The sequence below is a fragment of the Squalius cephalus genome (assembly GCF_949319135.1).
Source record: "Squalius cephalus genome assembly, chromosome: 8".
NCBI classification, from domain to species: domain Eukaryota; kingdom Metazoa; phylum Chordata; class Actinopteri; order Cypriniformes; family Leuciscidae; genus Squalius; species Squalius cephalus.
The window spans coordinates 44,766,721-44,786,219 of NC_137129.1; the positions used below are offsets into that span (position 1 = coordinate 44,766,721).

The 19,499-nt window shown below is 38.4% G+C and overlaps 1 protein-coding gene and 1 long non-coding RNA gene across 12 annotated transcripts in view; one reads left to right on the forward strand and one right to left on the reverse strand.

The window, feature by feature from the left end:
- Window positions 1-19,499, reverse strand: part of LOC307163783 — a 485,677-nt gene that overhangs the window by 349,041 nt on the left and 117,137 nt on the right. The window lies entirely within an intron of this gene.
- The window catches only part of LOC307163672 (NLR family CARD domain-containing protein 3-like), a 35,405-nt gene continuing 26,791 nt past the window's right edge, over window positions 10,886-19,499 (forward strand). For 4 of the 11 annotated variants that reach the window (XM_079879820.1, XM_079879827.1, XM_079879824.1 and 1 more), the window contains exons 1-5: window positions 10,886-11,193; window positions 11,893-11,964; window positions 12,302-12,418; window positions 12,876-12,992; window positions 15,718-15,831. In XM_079879820.1, the coding sequence (XP_079735946.1) occupies window positions 11,915-11,964; window positions 12,302-12,418; window positions 12,876-12,992; window positions 15,718-15,831 (398 nt within the window). In that variant the 5' untranslated portion in view covers window positions 10,886-11,193; window positions 11,893-11,914. Of the gene's footprint in view, window positions 11,194-11,649; window positions 11,717-11,892; window positions 11,965-12,301; window positions 12,419-12,875; window positions 12,993-13,630; window positions 15,832-19,499 lie in introns of those variants that run through there. The other 7 variants (XM_079879823.1, XM_079879825.1, XM_079879830.1 and 4 more) reach the window with 5 other exon arrangements.

Sequence of the window (19,499 nt, forward strand, 5' to 3'; positions counted from 1 at the left end):
TTTGATAATGAATCATCATATTAGAATGATTTCTAAAGGATCATGTGATAGACTGGAGTAATGATCCTGAACATTCAGCTTTGATCACAGAAATAAATGATAATTTAAAGTATAATAAATTTGAAAACCATTTATTTTAAATTGTAATAATATATCACAATATTACATTTTTTTTCTGTATTTTTGATCAAATAAATGCAGGCTTGATGAGCAGAAGAAACTTCTTTCAAAAACATTAAAAATAGTAATGTTTCCAAACTTTTGACCTGTACTGTGTGTGTATATATATATATATATATATATATATATATATATAAACATTGGATATCAATCTCTAGACATTGTTTGCTCATCATTGGTAACTTCTTTGAAGGCATCTTGAGTAAAATTTTTATATTTTTGAAATATCTTATTTAATTCTCTCACTGACAGCGCTGTTTAAAAATGATAAATCCTTCGTCATCGCATGGTAAGGCGTGTATACAATATCATGGGCCCTCATTAAATTATGGAATAAAAAAAAATGTTTAAATAGGTCTATTTGTGGAAAAAATATGTAATATTTGAGTTACATAAAAGGGTCAAAATCACCATAAAGTGCCTTTGAGACTTCACAGTTTCCCCCCAAAAATCTGAGATTTTCCATTTAACTTTATATGTGTTGTATTAAGAAGACATTAGGCTGTTAGAAATGCATATTGGTCAAGCTCCAGCACTTTTTATAAATTAACTGCAAGCTGACAATATACGAGCAAACCATAAAATATGTCCACCCTGTCAGGGACAAATGATAATGTGTCCCTTTCCCAACAAAACATTTTAGTTAATGGTAAAAGTATTTTGATAATAATGAAGTTACTGCTTAAATATGTATTTCCCAATAAAATATGTGATAGTTGCACATTCTATTCTAAATAAAATCTAACAACAAAGATATTTAGTCAAACTTTAAAACAATACTAACTGGCCCTCATTTGTTTATTAAGAAATCACACACAATGTTTTGTTAACTTGTTAAAATAATTTGTTTATTTTCATCATAAAAGTTGAACATGACAGGGTGGACAACAAAATGACAGGGTGGAACTTGGCATGACAAGGGTGGACAAATGCTTTAATGAGTGAAATAGAACGGGGAACATTAGAAAAACATCAGGAACTTCAAGAAACCCTTAACCAATATAGAAGAAGGAGGGGCCTGGCTCAGGCTGATTTTCAGGAATTGCAAATGTCCACCCTGTCATGGAAGGCTTGGTGACAGGGTGGACATTTTTTGGCTAAAGTTAGTATTTAATGAGCGCATGGTGTACAGCAGTTAGCAAAGTGATTCACTGTTGAAGCTGACTGTGCACTGTTTAAAATATATATTTAGAATTTCTGAAAAGTTTTTATATTAATTACAATGACAGGGTGGACATGTTAAGCTTGACAACACGTAACTACAAACACAATATGAAAATTAAGAAATATAAGTGTAGATACTTACTGTGTGTGTTGCAGATGTTTTAACCTCCACTGAAGAAAGACCAAATGGGGGAGGGGATGTCACTGAGTACATCAGTTGGTTTCTTAAAGGGGCGTTTACCCCATAATGACAGGGTGGACAGCAAATTCAGGGACACATGCAAACTGCTTAATATTATTATGAACATAAAATATAAATAATCAAAATGACTTGTTTTATTAAATAGCTTGCTGAGGACAATAAGTACATTAAAAAAGTATTTTAATTTTATGTAATTTAACCACTTTTTACACTCACTGAATTTAGCTGAGCAGCGTGTGGGACATGCCAAAATCGCATACATCCAATCAAAGAAAATGGTATAAAATCAGAAAAACACATTTCAAGAGATGTATCATTGTACTTGTATGTGTGTAAGTGTTTGGCCATTTATAATAAAACCTCAGAATTTCATTATTTTGCATTATGTTCATGATGACTGAGCGATTCTGATGAGGACACCAAAGGCACTTTATAGTGATATTGCTGTCCACATAGACGTCCTGACTAGTCTAGACCAGGATTCCTTCCTGATGGCCCTCCGCAGATTTATCTCACGCAGGGGAAAACCTGCGTGAGAAAAAGCTTCTGTCGGATCAGGGCACGAATTTCAGAGGAGGTGAGAGGGAAATCCACGAGTCTTTCGAGGCACCCCACTTTACAGGCAGAACTGGCCAAACATCAAATCCAGTTTAGATTTAACCCTCCAAGTGCGCCTCACTTTGGTGATGCATGGGAGAGGGAAATTAAATCTATCAAAGCTGCCCTGTATGCTACAATCCAGATGCAGACTGTGACAGAAGAAGTCCTGCGCACGGTCCTGATCGAGATCGAGGGCATCCTGAACTCTAAGCCCTTGGGGTATGTATCCAGTGACGTCGCGGACCCTGACCCAGTAACCCCCAATCTGCTCGTGATAGGGCGGACCGACCCATCTCTGCCCCAGGTGTTGTATCCGGAGTCCGAGCTGTTGAGCCGCCGCCGCTGGAGGCATACGCAGGTCCTTGCCGACCAATTTTGGAGGACATTTATCAGGCACTATCTGCCGGCCCTGCAGACGCGCACCAAGAGGCAGAAAGAAGTGGCCCCATTACAACCTGGTACTGTCGCCATGATCATTGATCCGCAGCTCCCGAGGGCGCTCTGGCCTATTGGTCGCATCACAAGGGTTATCCCAGGTGCAGATGGGAGGATAAGGACAGCGGAGATCCAGGTGAACGACAGGAACTACATCAGGCCAGTTGCCCGTCTTGTTCAACTTCCTGCCATACCTGAGACCACCAGTCTTTCTATGGGACAGCAAATTCGACTGTGCAAATTTGGGGGCGGCTGTGAAGAAGGACTTGCTGTAACGGGGATCAGCCAGTCAGCAGCTTTGTTTCGGGGTCACAAAGAGAACACCGTTTTCGCGCCGACAGTTTTTAGTTTCGTTTTTGAATTAGTCGTGAGATTGGCCGGGAAACACATCGTAGATATTTCTGAGGTGAATAGTTGTCGTCCGTGTCGTTATCTGTGCATGTGTGCGTTCAGAGACATAACCACACATACTGTACATTTATGAAGACAGATAATCCTCTGCTGACTGTCAATAAACCCATTGAAGAGATTTAAAGCATCCAATTGCATTCTTATCGATGCACCACAGTGGTCACTTATCCCCACACACATTTACAATAATTCAAACTTATCCCTGTTGTGGGTTTAAATGTTTAATGGGATGCATTCATAGATATGAAATTATAACAAAATACAAATACACAAATATATAATTCTTTGTGTTTTGTTAGCTCAAGTTTCAGTGTGCATTTGTTTTTGCAACCTTTAGATGTAAATGAAGATAAATTAATATTTTATGGCTAAATCATGCAGAAAACCATCTAATTCCAAAGGGACTATTAAATATGTGTACCTTGAAATGGAATGCAATTCGCTTTGGATAAAAGTGTATACCAAATGCATAAATGTAAAATAATATCTATTTGCCACTGTATATTAAAAAATAACTCCAGATGTTCATACCTCCATGAACAACAGCCTTTTTGAAGTAGATTTTAATATGATTGTTCAATTTGTCCCGTCTTGTTGGTTTAAAAATACTGCCATCACAAAATGGGCAGTGAAAATGTCTGCAGCATGTTGTGCATTGGTCCAAAGGTGTTAGCACTGACCCTCTCTGAATCATAATGTGCTTCTATAGGTGAAATAAAATACAATTAATGCAATTCTCATGGTCAGAAATTTAACAAATGCTGTAGAATACAATGCCAACAACAAATTAAATCACAAACCATGAATATGTAACCCAACAAAGTGATACTGTGATATTGTTAAATATTAACTTACAAAATACTTTGTTTCAAAAAACAGTTCAGTACAGAGCCGTTTTGTATAAGCGTATAACGTTAAGTATGTTGCATCCATCAAAGATAGAACTTCTTTTTACCTCTTTCTCTTCTTTTCCTTGTTCTACCGTGTGCTCCGCCATAGTTAAACCTTTTACTGTCTGTCTTTTACTGTCTTTTACTGTTTAAACCTTTTACTGTCCTTTTACTGTCTATCTTTTACTGTCTAAACATGAACTCCGTACACTTCCGGCATCAGAGTGTTAGGCTGGCACGGTCGTCCTCACACTGTTATGACGTATGGTTCTGCTGTTCTGCAGTCGGTTATTATTGAACACCATGTGTCATCAGCTGACTACTGCGGCTCTGAGCTTCTCTGATGCTGATAGTGATGTTGGGATGTTTTCTCTTTCTGTAGATGATGTTTTGTCCCGGGGCTCGATATGCCTGGATGACATGGTTCAGGGGGACACTATCGCTCGACTGCACTGTCTCTATGTCGTGTTCAGAACACCTCACAGTTTCACATGAGAAAAGAGCAGATATTACACACTTTACACAAATATTCTCCCGTTACCTACAATCTCATGTAATAAATAGTAGATGTAGATAAACAATTTTTCTTGAGCTAGCATGAAAACTATATCCAGTGATTAAAAAAGACTTATACACAAATGTGTTTTTCATCTGCAGGTCTTTCAGTAAAGAAGAGCAGAAAAGGGCTCTGCTAATATTTTCTCCAGGATCTGATCAGCTTTGACACTAGATGATGAATCCATCACCATCTGAGACTGATATGAGCTAAAACCTGCTGTGCCAAATCTAAAGGAAAGATTTTCTTTACACTTTTGATGTTTGAAATGACATTAAAAGAGACCATTGAATGGTTGTTGATGGTTTTGGCAAGTGCTGTTAACAGGTACAAGTGATAAACACAATAATGTAGTGTAGTGTAATATATATAATATTCCCATGAGTTCTCATCTGGAAACATAAATCCATCATTATAAATGAAAAGCGCTCTAGGATAGACATCTGTCATTCTCTGCTACGAGTCTGGATTACTGTTTTCTGTAACACATTTCTGACATTAGGAGTTACTATGTCGCTTTTTTCCAAGTAATTGCACAGGTTTCAACACAAAGTGTGCAGCGCAATGGAAATTATCATTGTTATAAAAAGTGAGAAAAAAATGAATGTGATGTTTTCAATATTGCGCTGAACGGTTGCTGTGGTTACCAGTGCGTTATCTCGCGCACAGCGCATGCGCGCCACTCTACCGCTTTTTCCGTTATAGTGAAATAACAAAAAGTATAAACAAATGCGTTTCGACTATATATCTACTGACATACAGTGCTTTTTTTCTTTAAAGAGTTATATAAATGCCAAACATCGGTTTAGGAAAGTTGATCGAACATATCAGTGGCATGCACAGACCTCCTCAGGGGCAGGGGCGGATGGATTTTTAACATTTATTTATTTACATTTACATTTAGTCATTTAGCAGACGCTTTTGTCCAAAGCGACTTACAAATTAGGACTACATTAAGTGAGTCATCGTGAAGAGGCAAAAAGAACACAAGAAGTGCTCAAAATACGAAGTTCAGGTATTGATCAGAGTAGCATAAGCCCGATAAGCGAGGATTTAAGGGAAAAGGAAAAAGGAAAAGCTTCTTTTTTTTTTTTTTTTTTTTTTTTTTTTTATGAGGTTAAGTGCTCACGGAAGAGAAGGGTTTTCAGCTGTCTTCTGAATGTTGTCAGGGATTCTGCATTTCTGGATGAGGGTGGGGAGATCATTACACCAGCAGGGAACTGTGAATGAGAATGTTCTGGAAAGTGATTTTGTGGCTCTCTGTGATGGAACCATGAGACGTCGCTCGTTGACCGATCGTAGGCTTCTGGTAGGGATGTAGACTTGTAGGAGTGTGTGTGTGTGTGTGAGAGTGAGGCTTCTGGTAGGGATGTAGACTCGTAGGAGTGTGTGTGTGTGTGTGTGTGAGAGTGAGGCTTCTGGTAGGGATGTAGACTCGTAGGAGTGTGTGTGTGTGTGTGTGTGTGTGTGTGTGTGTGTGTGTGTGTGTGTGAGAGTGAGGCTTCTGGTAGGGATGTAGACTCGTAGGAGTGTGTGTGTGTTTGTGTGTGAGAGTGAGGCTTCTGGTAGGGATGTAGACCCGTAGGAGTGAGTGAAAGTAGGAGGGAGCTGAGCCTGTGATAGATCTGTAAGCGAGCGTCAATGCCTTGAACTTGATGCGAGCAGCGAGAGGTAGCCAGTGCAGTGAGATGAACAGAGGAGTGACGTGGGCCCTCTTGGGCTCGTTGAAGACAAGACGAGCTGCAGCATTCTGGATTTTCAGCATTCAGCATATTCAGCATTCATTTGTAGAGGTTTAGTTGCACATGATGGAAGTCCAGCCAGAAGAGCATTGCAGTAGTCAATCCTAGAGATGACCACGGCCTGGACGAGAAGTTGTGTTGCATGCTCCGTTAGGAAAGGCCTGATCTTCCTGATGTTGTGCAGTGCAAACCTGCATGATCGAGCTGTCTTTGAAATGTGATCTGTGAAGGTCTGTGAAGGTGTTACTCCAAGATTTTTGACCGACCTTGATGGGGTGATTGATGCTGAATCTAGCTGGATAGTGAAGTCGCGCTGTAGAGACGGATTGGCAGGGAGGACAAGAAGCTCAGTCTTTGAAGGCTGAAATGAGAGGAAGAGCTGAGTGTCATCAGCATAGCAGTGGTAGGAGAAACCGTGTGCTTGTATGATGTGTCCCAGTGATGTGGTGTAGATGGAGAAGAGGAGGGGTCCCAGCACTGAGCCCTGAGGAACCCCTGTGGTCAGCTGATGTGTTCTGGATACCTCGCCTCTCCATGCGACCCTGAAGGACCTACCTGTGAGATAGGACTCAAACCAGTGGAGGGAAGTTCCTGTGATGCCCAGTGATGAGAGGGAGGACATAAGGATCTGATGATTCACAGTGTCGAAGGCAGCAGATCCAGGAGAATGAGAACTGAGGATTTGGAAGCAGCTTTTGCGATCCGAAGGGCTTCTGTGACCGACAGTAATGCAGTCTCGGTTGAATGCCCTTTCTTGAAGCCGGATTGGTTGACATCCAGCTGGTTGTTCAGAGACAAGAAGGATGTTACTTGGTTGAAAGCAGCTCTTTCAAGTGTTTTCGCAATGAAGGGTAGGAGAGAGATAGGTCTGTAATTCTCTACGAATGATGTGTTTAGTGTTTTTTAAGCAGTGGAGTTACCCGAGCCTGCTGGAATGCAGTAGGGAAAGTGCCAGTATGGAGGGATGAGTTGATGATGTGTGTGAGTGCTGGGAGAAGTGTGGGAGAGATGGCTTGTAGAAGGTGAGAGGGGATGGGGTCGAGAGGGCAGGTGGTAGGATGACTGGAGTGGAGAAGTGTAGATACTTCTTCCTCGGTTAGTGGAGAAAAGGAGGAGAGAGGGTTATTGGCTGTGGAAGGGGTCGGTCTGGGCTCCTGTGTGTGTGGAGCTGAGAACTGACTGCTGATAGCTGGTGTTTTGTTGGTGAAGAAGTTAGCAAAATCGTCAGCAGTTAAAGAGGAGGCGGGTGGTGGTGGAGGTGGACAGAGGAGAGGGTTGAATGTCTTGAAGAGTGATCGTGTGTTGGAGGAGCTGTTGATCTTGTTGTGGAAGTATGAAGATTTTGCAGCATGAACATCAACAGAAAAGGAAGAGAGCAGAGATTGATACATACTCAGGTCAGATGTGTCCTTTGATTTGCGCCATTTCCTCTCCGCCGCCCTGAGTTCGGTCCGGTGTTCACGAAGAACCTCAGATAACCAGGGGTTAGAGGGAGTAGCGTGTGCTGGCCTGGAGGAGAGAGGGCAGATATTGTCTAGAGAAGAGGTTAGAGTGGAGCATAAGGTGTCCGTTGCAGTATTCACATCCAGAGATGAGAATTGTGAGGGTGAGGGAAGAGAAGATGACAAAGCAGAGAAGAGATGGGAGGGAGAAAGTGAGCACAGGTTTCGTCTGAAAGTGACTGGTGGGGGGGTTGTTGGTACAGGGGTAGAGAGTTGTAGACTGAAAGTTATGAGGAAATGATCTGAAACATGGAGAGGTCTCACCAGAATGTTGTCTGTGATGCAGTTGTGTGTGTAAACCATAGACTGTAAAAAAAGATGGACGACGCCCCTTCGCTCTCTTCCATTGATGAGAACTGAAGCCGCCAGAGTCCCGATATGGCGCTGACATATTGGAACTTGAGTCTGCGCAGTAGCGATCTCGGGACCAGACCTGCGCAGTAGTGAGCAGGAAGTAAAGCCGCGAAATCAACGCCCCGCCCTCACTCGCCTCAGAGAAAGTGCATTCTGCACACTTTTTTAAAAATTGATTGCAGTACAACAAGAGGCTTGTTAAAATAAAGTAAATACAATCTCCTCAGTCCTCCGAAGATCCCGAAAAAATATCCGTTGGTGCTTCAGTGACTACTTCACTCAGAGAACCTGTCAATCACAGCTGTCAATCATGACGTTACACCACCGCATCACGTAACTAACTAAAAACCAACTTATTTTTGAAACAGACACTTGAACTTACATCAGCGTGATAAAAACGACAGCAAATGAAAGAAACCACATTTGGAAAAAGATATTTGAAGTGTAATTTAATTGTTTAGTTGGTCTCACGTCCCGTTGAATAACATGGGGAGGCGGGGCTTATGACCTATACTAGGACCAGTCACCGGGGGGCGATCGAGACGTTTTGGCTTCACTTTTCAGGGCTTGTGGGGCACGCTTGGTGTAAACCAGGTCCAGTTGGTTGCCTGATTTGTGAGTTCCTGTGGTGATGAGTCGTTTGAGATCGAATGAGGCTAGGAGAGAGATGAAGTCTGTCGCATACGGCTACGTCTGTTGCATATTTATTTAATAAATCACCTGTGTTTAAAGCAGTACCCGTCTGTCTGTTGTGTTTTTAAATATTTTAATGACTTCCTCACAATTAATTGGAGCTCGCTCGATGGAGAGCAGCAGTCGGTCAGAGAGCCTCTCTTCATTACCAACGAAGAGATGTTGATACAATTAGAATGCATAACACATGAAACAAATATAGGGAAATGATGATAATATTTCTAAATATTACTTTACCAAACAAAAGAGTGAGAATCAAAAAGGTAATTATGAGGAATTCATGTTTAGTTTTGTTGATGTTGTAAATTTTATGTGTTCATGAAAGTGTTAGCTATCATGAAATCAGTAACACTTTACAATAAGGTTTCATTAGTTAAATTTGTTAACGAACTAATAATAAACTGCACTTCTACAGCATTTATTAATCTTAGTTAATAGCCTATTAATTTCAGCATTTACTAAAACATTATTAACATTAAAAGTTGTATTTGTTAACATTAGTTAATGCACTGACTGTGACATTACATGAACAAACAATTAACAGTTGTATTATTATTAACTAAGATTAACAAATACAGTAACAAATGTGTTGCTCATTAGTTCATGTTAGTTAATATGAATAATAAAAAAAATTAACCTTATTTTAAAGTGTTACTATGAAATCACATATATAAATTCCTTACAATTTAGAGTTGGACATGGACTTAAAATTTCCTTTCACTAGATGTATTTCCCAAGCTAATAACACTTGCTATGGCCTTGGATGAAAACAAATGACATTGTCAGACTCAGAATGCGGCAGACATCGAGTTATAATTTTATTACTGTAAGCATAACTCGCATGCTGCCGCAACGTTTACAGTAGCATGGCAGGATAATGTAACTTTTCCATATTAGCTTAACGTTACTGATGCTCGTGTAGTTTGAAGACTCGCGGCGAACTGATGAAACTCCGCCTACCACTTCACCTCCGCCAAATGCTTCCGCCAAAAACATTTTTTAAATAATATTTTTTTTGTATTAGTGGCAATGGTGTATAAGTGTATTGCTATTTATTATAATATTTATAATAATTATTATGATTTACATTTATCAGAGAGGGGCACAATACATTTTGAGACAAAAGGGGCGCGCAGGGCTTAGTGAAAGTGAAAGGATTCAAGTGTGTTTTAGGCCCCATTTACACGTACATGCTTATTTTGAAAAACGGAGACATTTCCCTTCGTTTGCACCCTTCGTTTACACGCAAACGGGGGATTCGCCAATGAAACCGATTCTTTCTAAAAACACCGGCCAGAGTGGAGATTTTGAAAATCTTCGTTTGCACGTTTGCATGTAAAACCTTTTTATTTATTTATTTATTTATTATTATTATAATTTTTTTATTGCATTAACAACATTTACAGAACATGAACAAAAACAAAAATACAAAAAAAAAAAAATACATTAAAAAAATGCCAGGGTTAAAAATACACAAATACACAATACAAAAATTGAATGAAAACAAAACTAAATAGACCAAACAAACAATAAAAGGCTTTGACATTTCACAAAATCTGAAAAGTATTCAACAAATACATGGTTTTAACAGCTTTTTTGTTTGTACTGTCCTTAATGGAAACCATATAGTTTTCTAATTCTTTCAATAGCACAGAAAAAAAGGTTTCTGATTAGTAAATTTACACTGATGAATATGAAACTTAACTAAAATAATCAAAAGATTAATAATATACTATTCCTTTTCCAAACTCTTTTCATATGGGAAAAACCCAAATATTACATGTTCGTATAGCAAAAGAAAATTACATCCTAATTTGTTATTTATAAATTTAGAAACTTCCCACCACAACCTTTTGGTGTATTGACAGTGCCAAAAAATATGAGGTACAGTTTCTGGTTGCAAAAACCAAAATGAACAATTTACATCTATGTCTTTGTTAAATTTAGATAGAAAATGTTTAGCAGGGTAAAATGTATGCAATATCTTAAATGAAATTTCCTTGACCTTATTTGTAATAATATATTTATTGCATGTAAAACTGAGAAAAACGGAGATTTAGGCAGCGACGTCACAGAATGTGACTATTTTCTGGATTCTGATTGGCTAAGGTGGGCTTGAGCTTCTCGTTACACTGCCACCTACAGGTTTGTCATGCTCTGTCTTGACAGCATATGGTTCGTGTGCACAATGTTATTTTTGAAAACGAAGAGGGGTGAAATGTCCGTTTATAAAAATAGCCATCCACATGTAAACATAGCCTTATTTACAAGCGCCATTTTACACCCGGGTTTAAGAATCTTTAAATAAGAACAACGAATCATCCAAGTATCAAGTGATGTTTGTATTAAGTTTGATTTAACGCGTTGTTGATGGAAAACTCGAGCCTCGAGGTGTTTAATAACTTTATATTCAGAGCAAGTGTTCCTGTGTGGCGCATGGAAATTAACTTACTTCATCACTAACGTAAGTAACCATGAAATATTAAAGTACATCACACACGAAATTCTTAATATGCATTTCATTTTTATACTATCCTTTTTACTTAACAATAATTGGACATAGACATATAGCCTAGACCCTATATGTTAAAATACACTTTATGTAGGTCTAATTTTTTTTGTTTCATTACTAAAAGCCAAACTTTCTTGAAACCACAGTGTTGTAACACTTTTCTCTTTAACATCTGTAGTGTTTGTTTTAACTTTTTGTGTTGTTGTTTTCTGTTTCTTAAACTGTACTTTCTGTGTAAAAGAATGTCAATTATAAAGAGTGCTGTTGTCACAATCTCCCTTTATATATGATGTAATTTTTATTGAAAATTTAATTAAACTAAATCAATAGGAAAAATTTTATTTTAAAATAGTTGGAAAAGATCTTGAACAAATATTGAACAGATATTTCTGTTTTAAACACACACAGATGAATTACTGGTGCAAACGCTACAGATCTGACTGAAGAAGAGAATCTGCTGATTCAGATGATACCAGTTCTGAACATTCATTTACATGATTGATAAATTCACATTAAATGTTGATAATTATTGATTAGAAATCAGAAATCTGATTAGTTTTGTCACCATAAACACACTGAAGAAAATGTCAAATGAAATGTATTGTATTTGAGTGTGTGTGAATGAGTGTTTCTGATCTCTTACTCGAGCAGCTTCATGAAGACTGAATGAATCATGGACGACACACACACATTCAGACATGGAGATTCTTCTCCAGGATTCAGGTACTTCAATCTTCATATGATCTTAATGTTATAGAAGACTCATTTTCTGCACATAACAGGGTGTTGTGTGTGTTTGCCAGGGTTGGTATAGTGATCTGTTGTCTCTATCATATTCTGGTGCCGGGATATACAGTAGCTGGAGCCACTCAGGGTCTTTAAACACTGTCCAAAGACACACAGATACAGTAGACAGCTAGATGATATATGACATTATCCTTGGACAGTGTCTTCACTCTTCAACACACTGTCTTAATAGACAACCTTCTCATGTGGGATTTATTTTCATGTTAAATCAGCCAAGTTGATTCTTGTCTCTATTCTGTTATCTCTATTAAAGTCAGTTTAAGGGTGACAGATCAATCTCACCGGAGCCCAGCTGTGTGTCCATGAAGAGTGACCGGTCTATGATGGAGCCAGTGAGATTTGAGGGAAAACACACATCAACTGATCTGAGGTACAACATTTTTGTTTAGACAGACAGAGAGACCACAGACACACACAAATAATGCATGAATGGCATAATTTGGCAAATATCCACTTATTATCAAAACTCAGACTATTATAAAGCGCTGCAATAGCAGGAGTCGAGCACAGGATCAGGTCTCCTCTCACAGCTGATCCAGAGCTTCAGTCCTGATGTTTGACGGACAGACAGAGAACTTTGAAAAGCGCTGAGCTTGGTTAAGTAACTGTATTTGTAATTAGTTACTTTCCGCCTCTAGATATAGTTGGTGCCCTGAGGCTCTCGTCTCACACAGGGTCTTTATACACTTTCCTATTAAAAGAGCACACATCTATGTCAATAAACAGGTGAAATGATCCTTGTACACTGTAATCACTCTTCAACATTTTCAGAAGCTTTTCTGCATCTGGATGTAAAAAAAAAAAAACTTGTCTGTTTTCTATTGAAGCCAAAGTTGCAGACAGAAATCAAACCCACCGGAGTCCAGCTGTGTGTCCATGAGGAGTGATGCGTCTATGGGGCAGCCATTAACATTTAAAGGAAAACACACATCAACTGGTCTGAGGTACAACATTTTTTATCTAGAAGAGACTAGATCAGTTCTTCCCAGATCTTCTCTGGAGCTCCTAACACAACCACTACACATTTTCTTATGTCTCCCTCATATAAAACACCTGTTTCAGCTCATCAGCTCATTAGTAGAGACTGCAAGACCTGAATAGACAGATGGATGGATAAATGTAGATAAACCTCATATAGAGAACCAATCTATCCATGTACATTTACATTTATGCATTTGGCAGACGCTTTTATCCAAAGCGACTTACATTGCATTTCAAGGTACACATTTACATTCTTATTAGTTCTTGCTTTCCCTGGGAATCGAACCCATGACCTTGGCGTTGCAAGCGCCAACGCTCAACTGTTTGAGCTACAGGAAAGTCTATGAACTATATATATTCTTGTCTGTATTCTATTGAAGTGGATTCTAGGGTTGTAACGGTATACCGGTATGGCGGTTTATTGCGATATTGACATGTACGATTATCATATCGTGCACATTTGCTTATCCGCGTTTTTGAAAAAAAAAAAAAAATGAAACCAGATTTCACCTGCTTATGTGCAACCTCTTTCAGCTTGACTGCTTAGACTCCACCCATACCTGTACAGCGCTGAAAATGTTAAAAAAAATTAAATCTGCAGTATGGGAATATTTTGGATATCCGAAAAACGATCGTGGGGTTGTCCTTGTTTGCAAGAGATGTGGCGGCAAAGTGGCGGCAGAGTGGCGGCAAAAGGAGGAAACACGTCGGTCGAACATGTTCTCCCATATTCGGGAACACCATTCCTCCGTGAAGATAAAGGTAATTCCATTTATAACTTAAGGCCATATTATTTCTGTCATGCAGAGGGAATCCCGGAATCCAGTATTGTAATTGGAAACAATTACAGTACAATACAAATGCCACGTAAAATGTGCGATTTGATAGATAGATGGATGAATAAATCAAAATATAGCTGTGCAGTAAATCAAATCGCGATGTGCGTGTCTGTGAATATACAGCGCAAAAAGACTGGTGTGCGACCCTCTCAGCGTGTCTCTGTATGAATGAGCAGCGCCGTTTCGTCTAGTAGATCTAGTACGGCCATTCCCAAACTGTGGTCCGCGGACCTCTAGTGGTCCGTGAGGGTACTGCAGGTGGTCCGTGGAAAGGCAAAATAAAATCTAAAATAATATTTTTTTACCTTCATTTTACCTGGAAATTCCCATAAAAAAAAGTAAAAAGAATATGTAGGCCTATATTGATATACAATTTAAATTAAATAGTCAAGTAATTGTGTGATTACTAAAATAGGCTAGTGGCGCTCGGCCGTGACGTTCAAGTTCAGTGCCGTTAGAACCACAACATGGATCGGTGAGTAGCAACAGGTTCTCTGAAGAGAAAAGTGGCAGAGGCAGATATGTTCTCATTATCACATCACACGCATAGCCTTTAGTTTATAAGCAGTTTATATGAAACGAAATGTTTATAAATGGAATGAATAAGGCCTGTTATTATTTTAATTTCCAGTTAGTTTCTTGACCTCGTGTTTCTGAAATGTTTTGCGGATGTGCTTGTTAAGTGAACAAACTCAAGCCAACGTTACTTTTTGAGGACTTGTAAAACTCTGAAGATTAATAATCCCCTAAAATCACCAAAGGTTTTGAAATGTTGACTATATCCAAGTGTTCTTATTACTGTATAGATTTCATACTCCATTGCTATGGAAATAAGCCTGTTGTTCAAATGAACCTGATTATGCCCTCGCTTGAGTAAATAAATACATTAAATATGTGGCAGCCGTTGTGTGCAGTAAACTTTCTTTTAACAAGCCGTATGTAGGCTGATGTGATGACCAGTTATAGTTTTAGTGCTAATAAGCCTATTTAGAGGTGCGGATTAATTCAGGTAGGACTGTGTGTAGACATATTTTATTATGTGTATTATGAGGTGGTCCGCGAAAATTCTTGATTACAAATAGTGGTCCACACACACAAAAAGTTTGAAAACCCTTGATCTAGTACACACTTAAGTACTCATGATGCTCATGGTTTTTAAAGCGTCTGCTGTCTCACTCACTATGTATGTGAAGACGTGAATACATGAACATATCCAGAGCTACTCTGAGAGAACACTTAATGAGCATTTTCTAAAAAAATGTAAAAGAATAATCATCAAATACACTGACTGAAAATCATAGGTGTTCAGTACAACCTGTCAAAAAAAGTTTGGTTTAGCCTGTACAAGTGGACACATTCTCTCACCTCAGCAGTCAAGAATGAGCCCTGAAAATCTCAACATGCTTACATTTCTTCATCATAACCTGACCTGAAAAAAGCAGAGAAATGCATGCTGCTATGATAATCTCAGGAAAATATTAACAAACATGACCCTGCACATTTTTCTCTCCCATATTAAAGAGGAAGGGCAGTTTGGTTTATTGTTGTCTAATATAAAGAGAAATTACTTATTCCTTATTTTGTTCAAATGGGAGATGTGCAGCTTTATTTTTATTTTTATTCCAAAAGGTAGATTCATACTTCCATAAAATTTTCTTATTTTCATAAAAAAAAGTTTGTTACAATAAACCATGTTCAACCAAAAACCATATCTGTTTTAATTAATTTAAGGGTCATTGTAGCTGATGATTATAATAATAATGAGAGTTTAATATCGTATACCGTGAAACCGTGATATTTTCTGAGACGATTATCATACCGTGAAAATCTCATACCGTTACAACCCTAGTGGATTCCCCCAGCAGAGATCACAGGCACCAGAGTCCAGCTGTGTGTCCATGAAGAGTGACCGGTCTATGGACAACATGACATTTAAGAGAAGACAAAAATCAACTCAAACGAGGTACAACATTTCTGTCTAGACAGACTCATCCTGATAGTAACTCACTGTACCCAGACTATCCATTATTAATAAATAAATAGATAGTAATAGTCGGGGAGCCAAAGTCTCAAAAGCTCAATAAAATGGGTTGAACCTGACATGGTCTGTTATACTTTTTATTTGTGTTTTTTCTGTTAACTTTGACCCTAAGAACCAATAATTGGAGGGTCTGCTCTGCCGGAAATATCGCGAAAAAAAATTGTGGCCATTTTAGTGTATGCACCCTTTATTTTTTATCAGAAAAATGTGAAAAATGATTTTTTCCCTCAAATCCTCAGTGGGTTTGGTAGGCTGTCAATAAATGCACTCCAGATACAAAGAACACATTTGCTGACAACATCCACTGAAAAAATAACTCTTAAAACACATTTCTACATGATTTTGCATCAATTTAATGCAAAAAAATTAGGCGTTTTCTCACTTTTTTCCAATATTTTCATCTTTACTTCATTGGCAATCAACTATTCCCCCAAGTTATGACATCAGTCAATATGCCATTCTTTTCACCAAACAGTATACTCACTCCACAGAAAAAATCATAAAAATCCAACCAAAATCAATGGATCTGTGATGATTTCACTAATAGTTGATCAGCAGGCTCAGAACCTCAATAGAATTGTAGGCTACTCTCAAAATTCCGAAAGACATGTAGTCCATGAGCCAGGGGGGTTGATCGGTATCATCAGGGGAAAAAATGCTATCATTGTTATTTGGCAAGGTATACACCCCTAGTATTAGAAAAATCACTATAGCAGTGCAGGGGTGGTAGCGAAATCACTTTTTTCAGCTCATGAAGTTACTAACCCCCTAAGATAAATTCCGTTTTTGAAATCTGGTGTATATCTGGTTTAGGCTCATGCTAGGGATATTGTCAATATTCTATAATATGGTGCTTGGTATCGCTGGAAAGGGGACCTTTTAGGCTTTCATTTAAGCCCAGGACTGAATCTGTCTGACAAACACAGAGGTCACATGACTTCTTTAAACCAGAAATAACACACATTTTTTCACAATTTCCGCCTAAACTGTATGCTTTATTTTATCCCTGTGGCATGAAAGAACACCACAGACACAAAAGTCAACAACTTCAATACTCAAGGCACTCTGATGACTCAGAAAATGTATAATATACCCATACTATTTATTTGTGAGAGCCTTAAATTAGACTTGTGCAGCCAGCACAAGTCTTCAAAATAGAATAGAGCCAATAGAATGGACAAATACAATACCCTAGTCCAGGGCCAAATGTTGTAATAAAAACGCTTGTAATTGGTGTAACAAAATGTTTCTATCATGTATTTTGATATTCACCCACTTTCAGTTAGAATGTCAGAATGTAGCTCATGCACTGAATGTTGATGGATTTTGACAAGGTTTTGTAAGTTTTGTGAAAAGATTGTTGGTTCAGTTGACTGGTTATAACAACACTACCAACTATACCATCTTCAATCAACTTCCATTGAGTTCCAGGGGTATTCAATGTAAGTCCAAAATACTTTTTCTCTTGTGCTTGTGAATTGGTGGGGAATAGTAGCAGTAGCTAATGTAAGCTTGGTGTTTTTCACACTTCGTATACTTCTTTTAAACTTAAAATAAGAAAGTATACTTTCAGTCTACATTTTATGTACTTCTCAGAAATATACTTAAAATTACACTTCAGTGTACTTGATGTATACTGAGAGAAAAGTCCAGGGCCCGTATTCATAAAGATTCTAAGAATCCTCTCAGAAAACTCTTAATTTTGCTTAAAGGAGAACTCCGGTCAATTTTAACATTGAGCTAATTTTTTTGTCAATTTGGATTGCTGTCAGTACAGAGAACAACGACAAAAATCGGTGTTGCCTACACCATGTTATCCTCTTTTTAAAATTTGCACCCTGTTGACTTCAATGGGGCAATATTTAAACCTGCTTTTAGCCTCTTAACATCCTTGATGTGTCATTACAAATGCACAGCCATGTGAGCGCTGGCTGAATTATTATCATTTTTATCCATATCTTTCACATCTACTGCAGTCAGATTGACCCGCGTTCACTCTGAAGGAATCACTCACATTGGCTGTGCACTTGTAATGACACATCAAGGATGTTAAGAGGCTAAAAGCAGGTTTAAAACTTGCCCCATTGAAGTCAACAGGGTGCAAATTTTAAAAAGTGGATAAAATGGTGTAGGCAACACCGATTTTTGTCGTTGTTCTCTGTATTAACAGCACTCCAAATTTACAAAAAAATAAGCTCAATGTTAAAATTGACCGGAGTTCTCCTTTAAAAACTTTTACGTAGGAGTCTTAGCTTAAGAGCGATTCGGGGCCAATCTGAGAACAACTCTGAGCAAGGAAAAGACAAAAACTTTCATCTTAGTGAGGAGGCGGGGCTGACCCCGTTGCTATGTATGACACAATCTTTTGAAGACTGTGATTGGCTGGTAGTCCAAGAAGGAAAAAAATTGTGATTTGTCTATTCTAAGCCTTCACTTTGAAATTACATGCGACTGTGTACATTACACACTGCTGCATTGTTGCATTTTCCCAGTTGCCAAATATCGTAATGTAGTGATTACTTTCATTTCTGGCGCTATTGCATTTCTGCGCTGTCGGAGATGTTAGCGCGTCTCTAAGATCAGTCACAAACATGATCCATGCACGATCTAATCTTTAGCGTCTTATTAACTCACTGTCATCCATTGTCTGTGTAAGAATTGAAATGGGAAGGTTTAAATAAAGTTAGATGGTACGCGAGATATCGCGAGTGTAAGAGACACGCGAAAAGGGGAGGAGTTGGAAAAAGAGAGGAAGAGAGGAGAGTTGAGATGGATGGAGGAATGGACGATGTAATCGGGTGGAACGATGTAGAGTCATAGAGTTCAAATGTTGAAATAAACACTGAGTTCTGAGCACAGAAGTCTTGGTCTGACTCCTCTATCAAGTGACCACGACGGATACAGAAAATAGCCAAGAACCCACGCATAATACTCGGTAAGCACGGATTCCTCGAGACTCGCAAATCCGAGTATTACACCTGCAACAGATTTCTTCTCCTTCTTCTTTCTGCCATGTTCTCCTCTGCTGAAGAAACTCTTCAGCCTCTTAAAAGTCCTCGTCCGTACTCCTAACAATTTTGACCTTAAGACCTCTTTTAAGGGTTAAGATGCTTTCTGAATTACTTTTTTCTTTACTGGGATTTTTTTCTTTAATTTTAAGAGTCAACGGCCACATTTCTAAGAATTTTCTTAGAATTTTGTCACTAGGAGCTACTCTTTGCATTAAGATTCTTTATGAATACGGGCCCAGGTATATTTGGCCTGTACTTGAACTCAATCTTTTGATCCAGATATACTTAAAAGCAGGGTTCATCAATCTCTGTCCTGGAGGGCCGCTGTCCTAAACTCTGCAGAACAGCGGCCCTCCAGGACCGAGATTGGTGAACCCTGCTTAAAAGAATAATTAAGAATTCAAAGTACTGAATACTTGTCTTGTAGTTGTGTTAACTCTTTTGATTGAGTAGTCAATTAAATATACTTTTTTACATAGTTTTTTCATATACATACAGTCTTATGAAACTTACATTGTTTGAAAATATTGATTAGAAAATTGATATAAAACAGATATGTTTCTAATTCTGCATGAATTT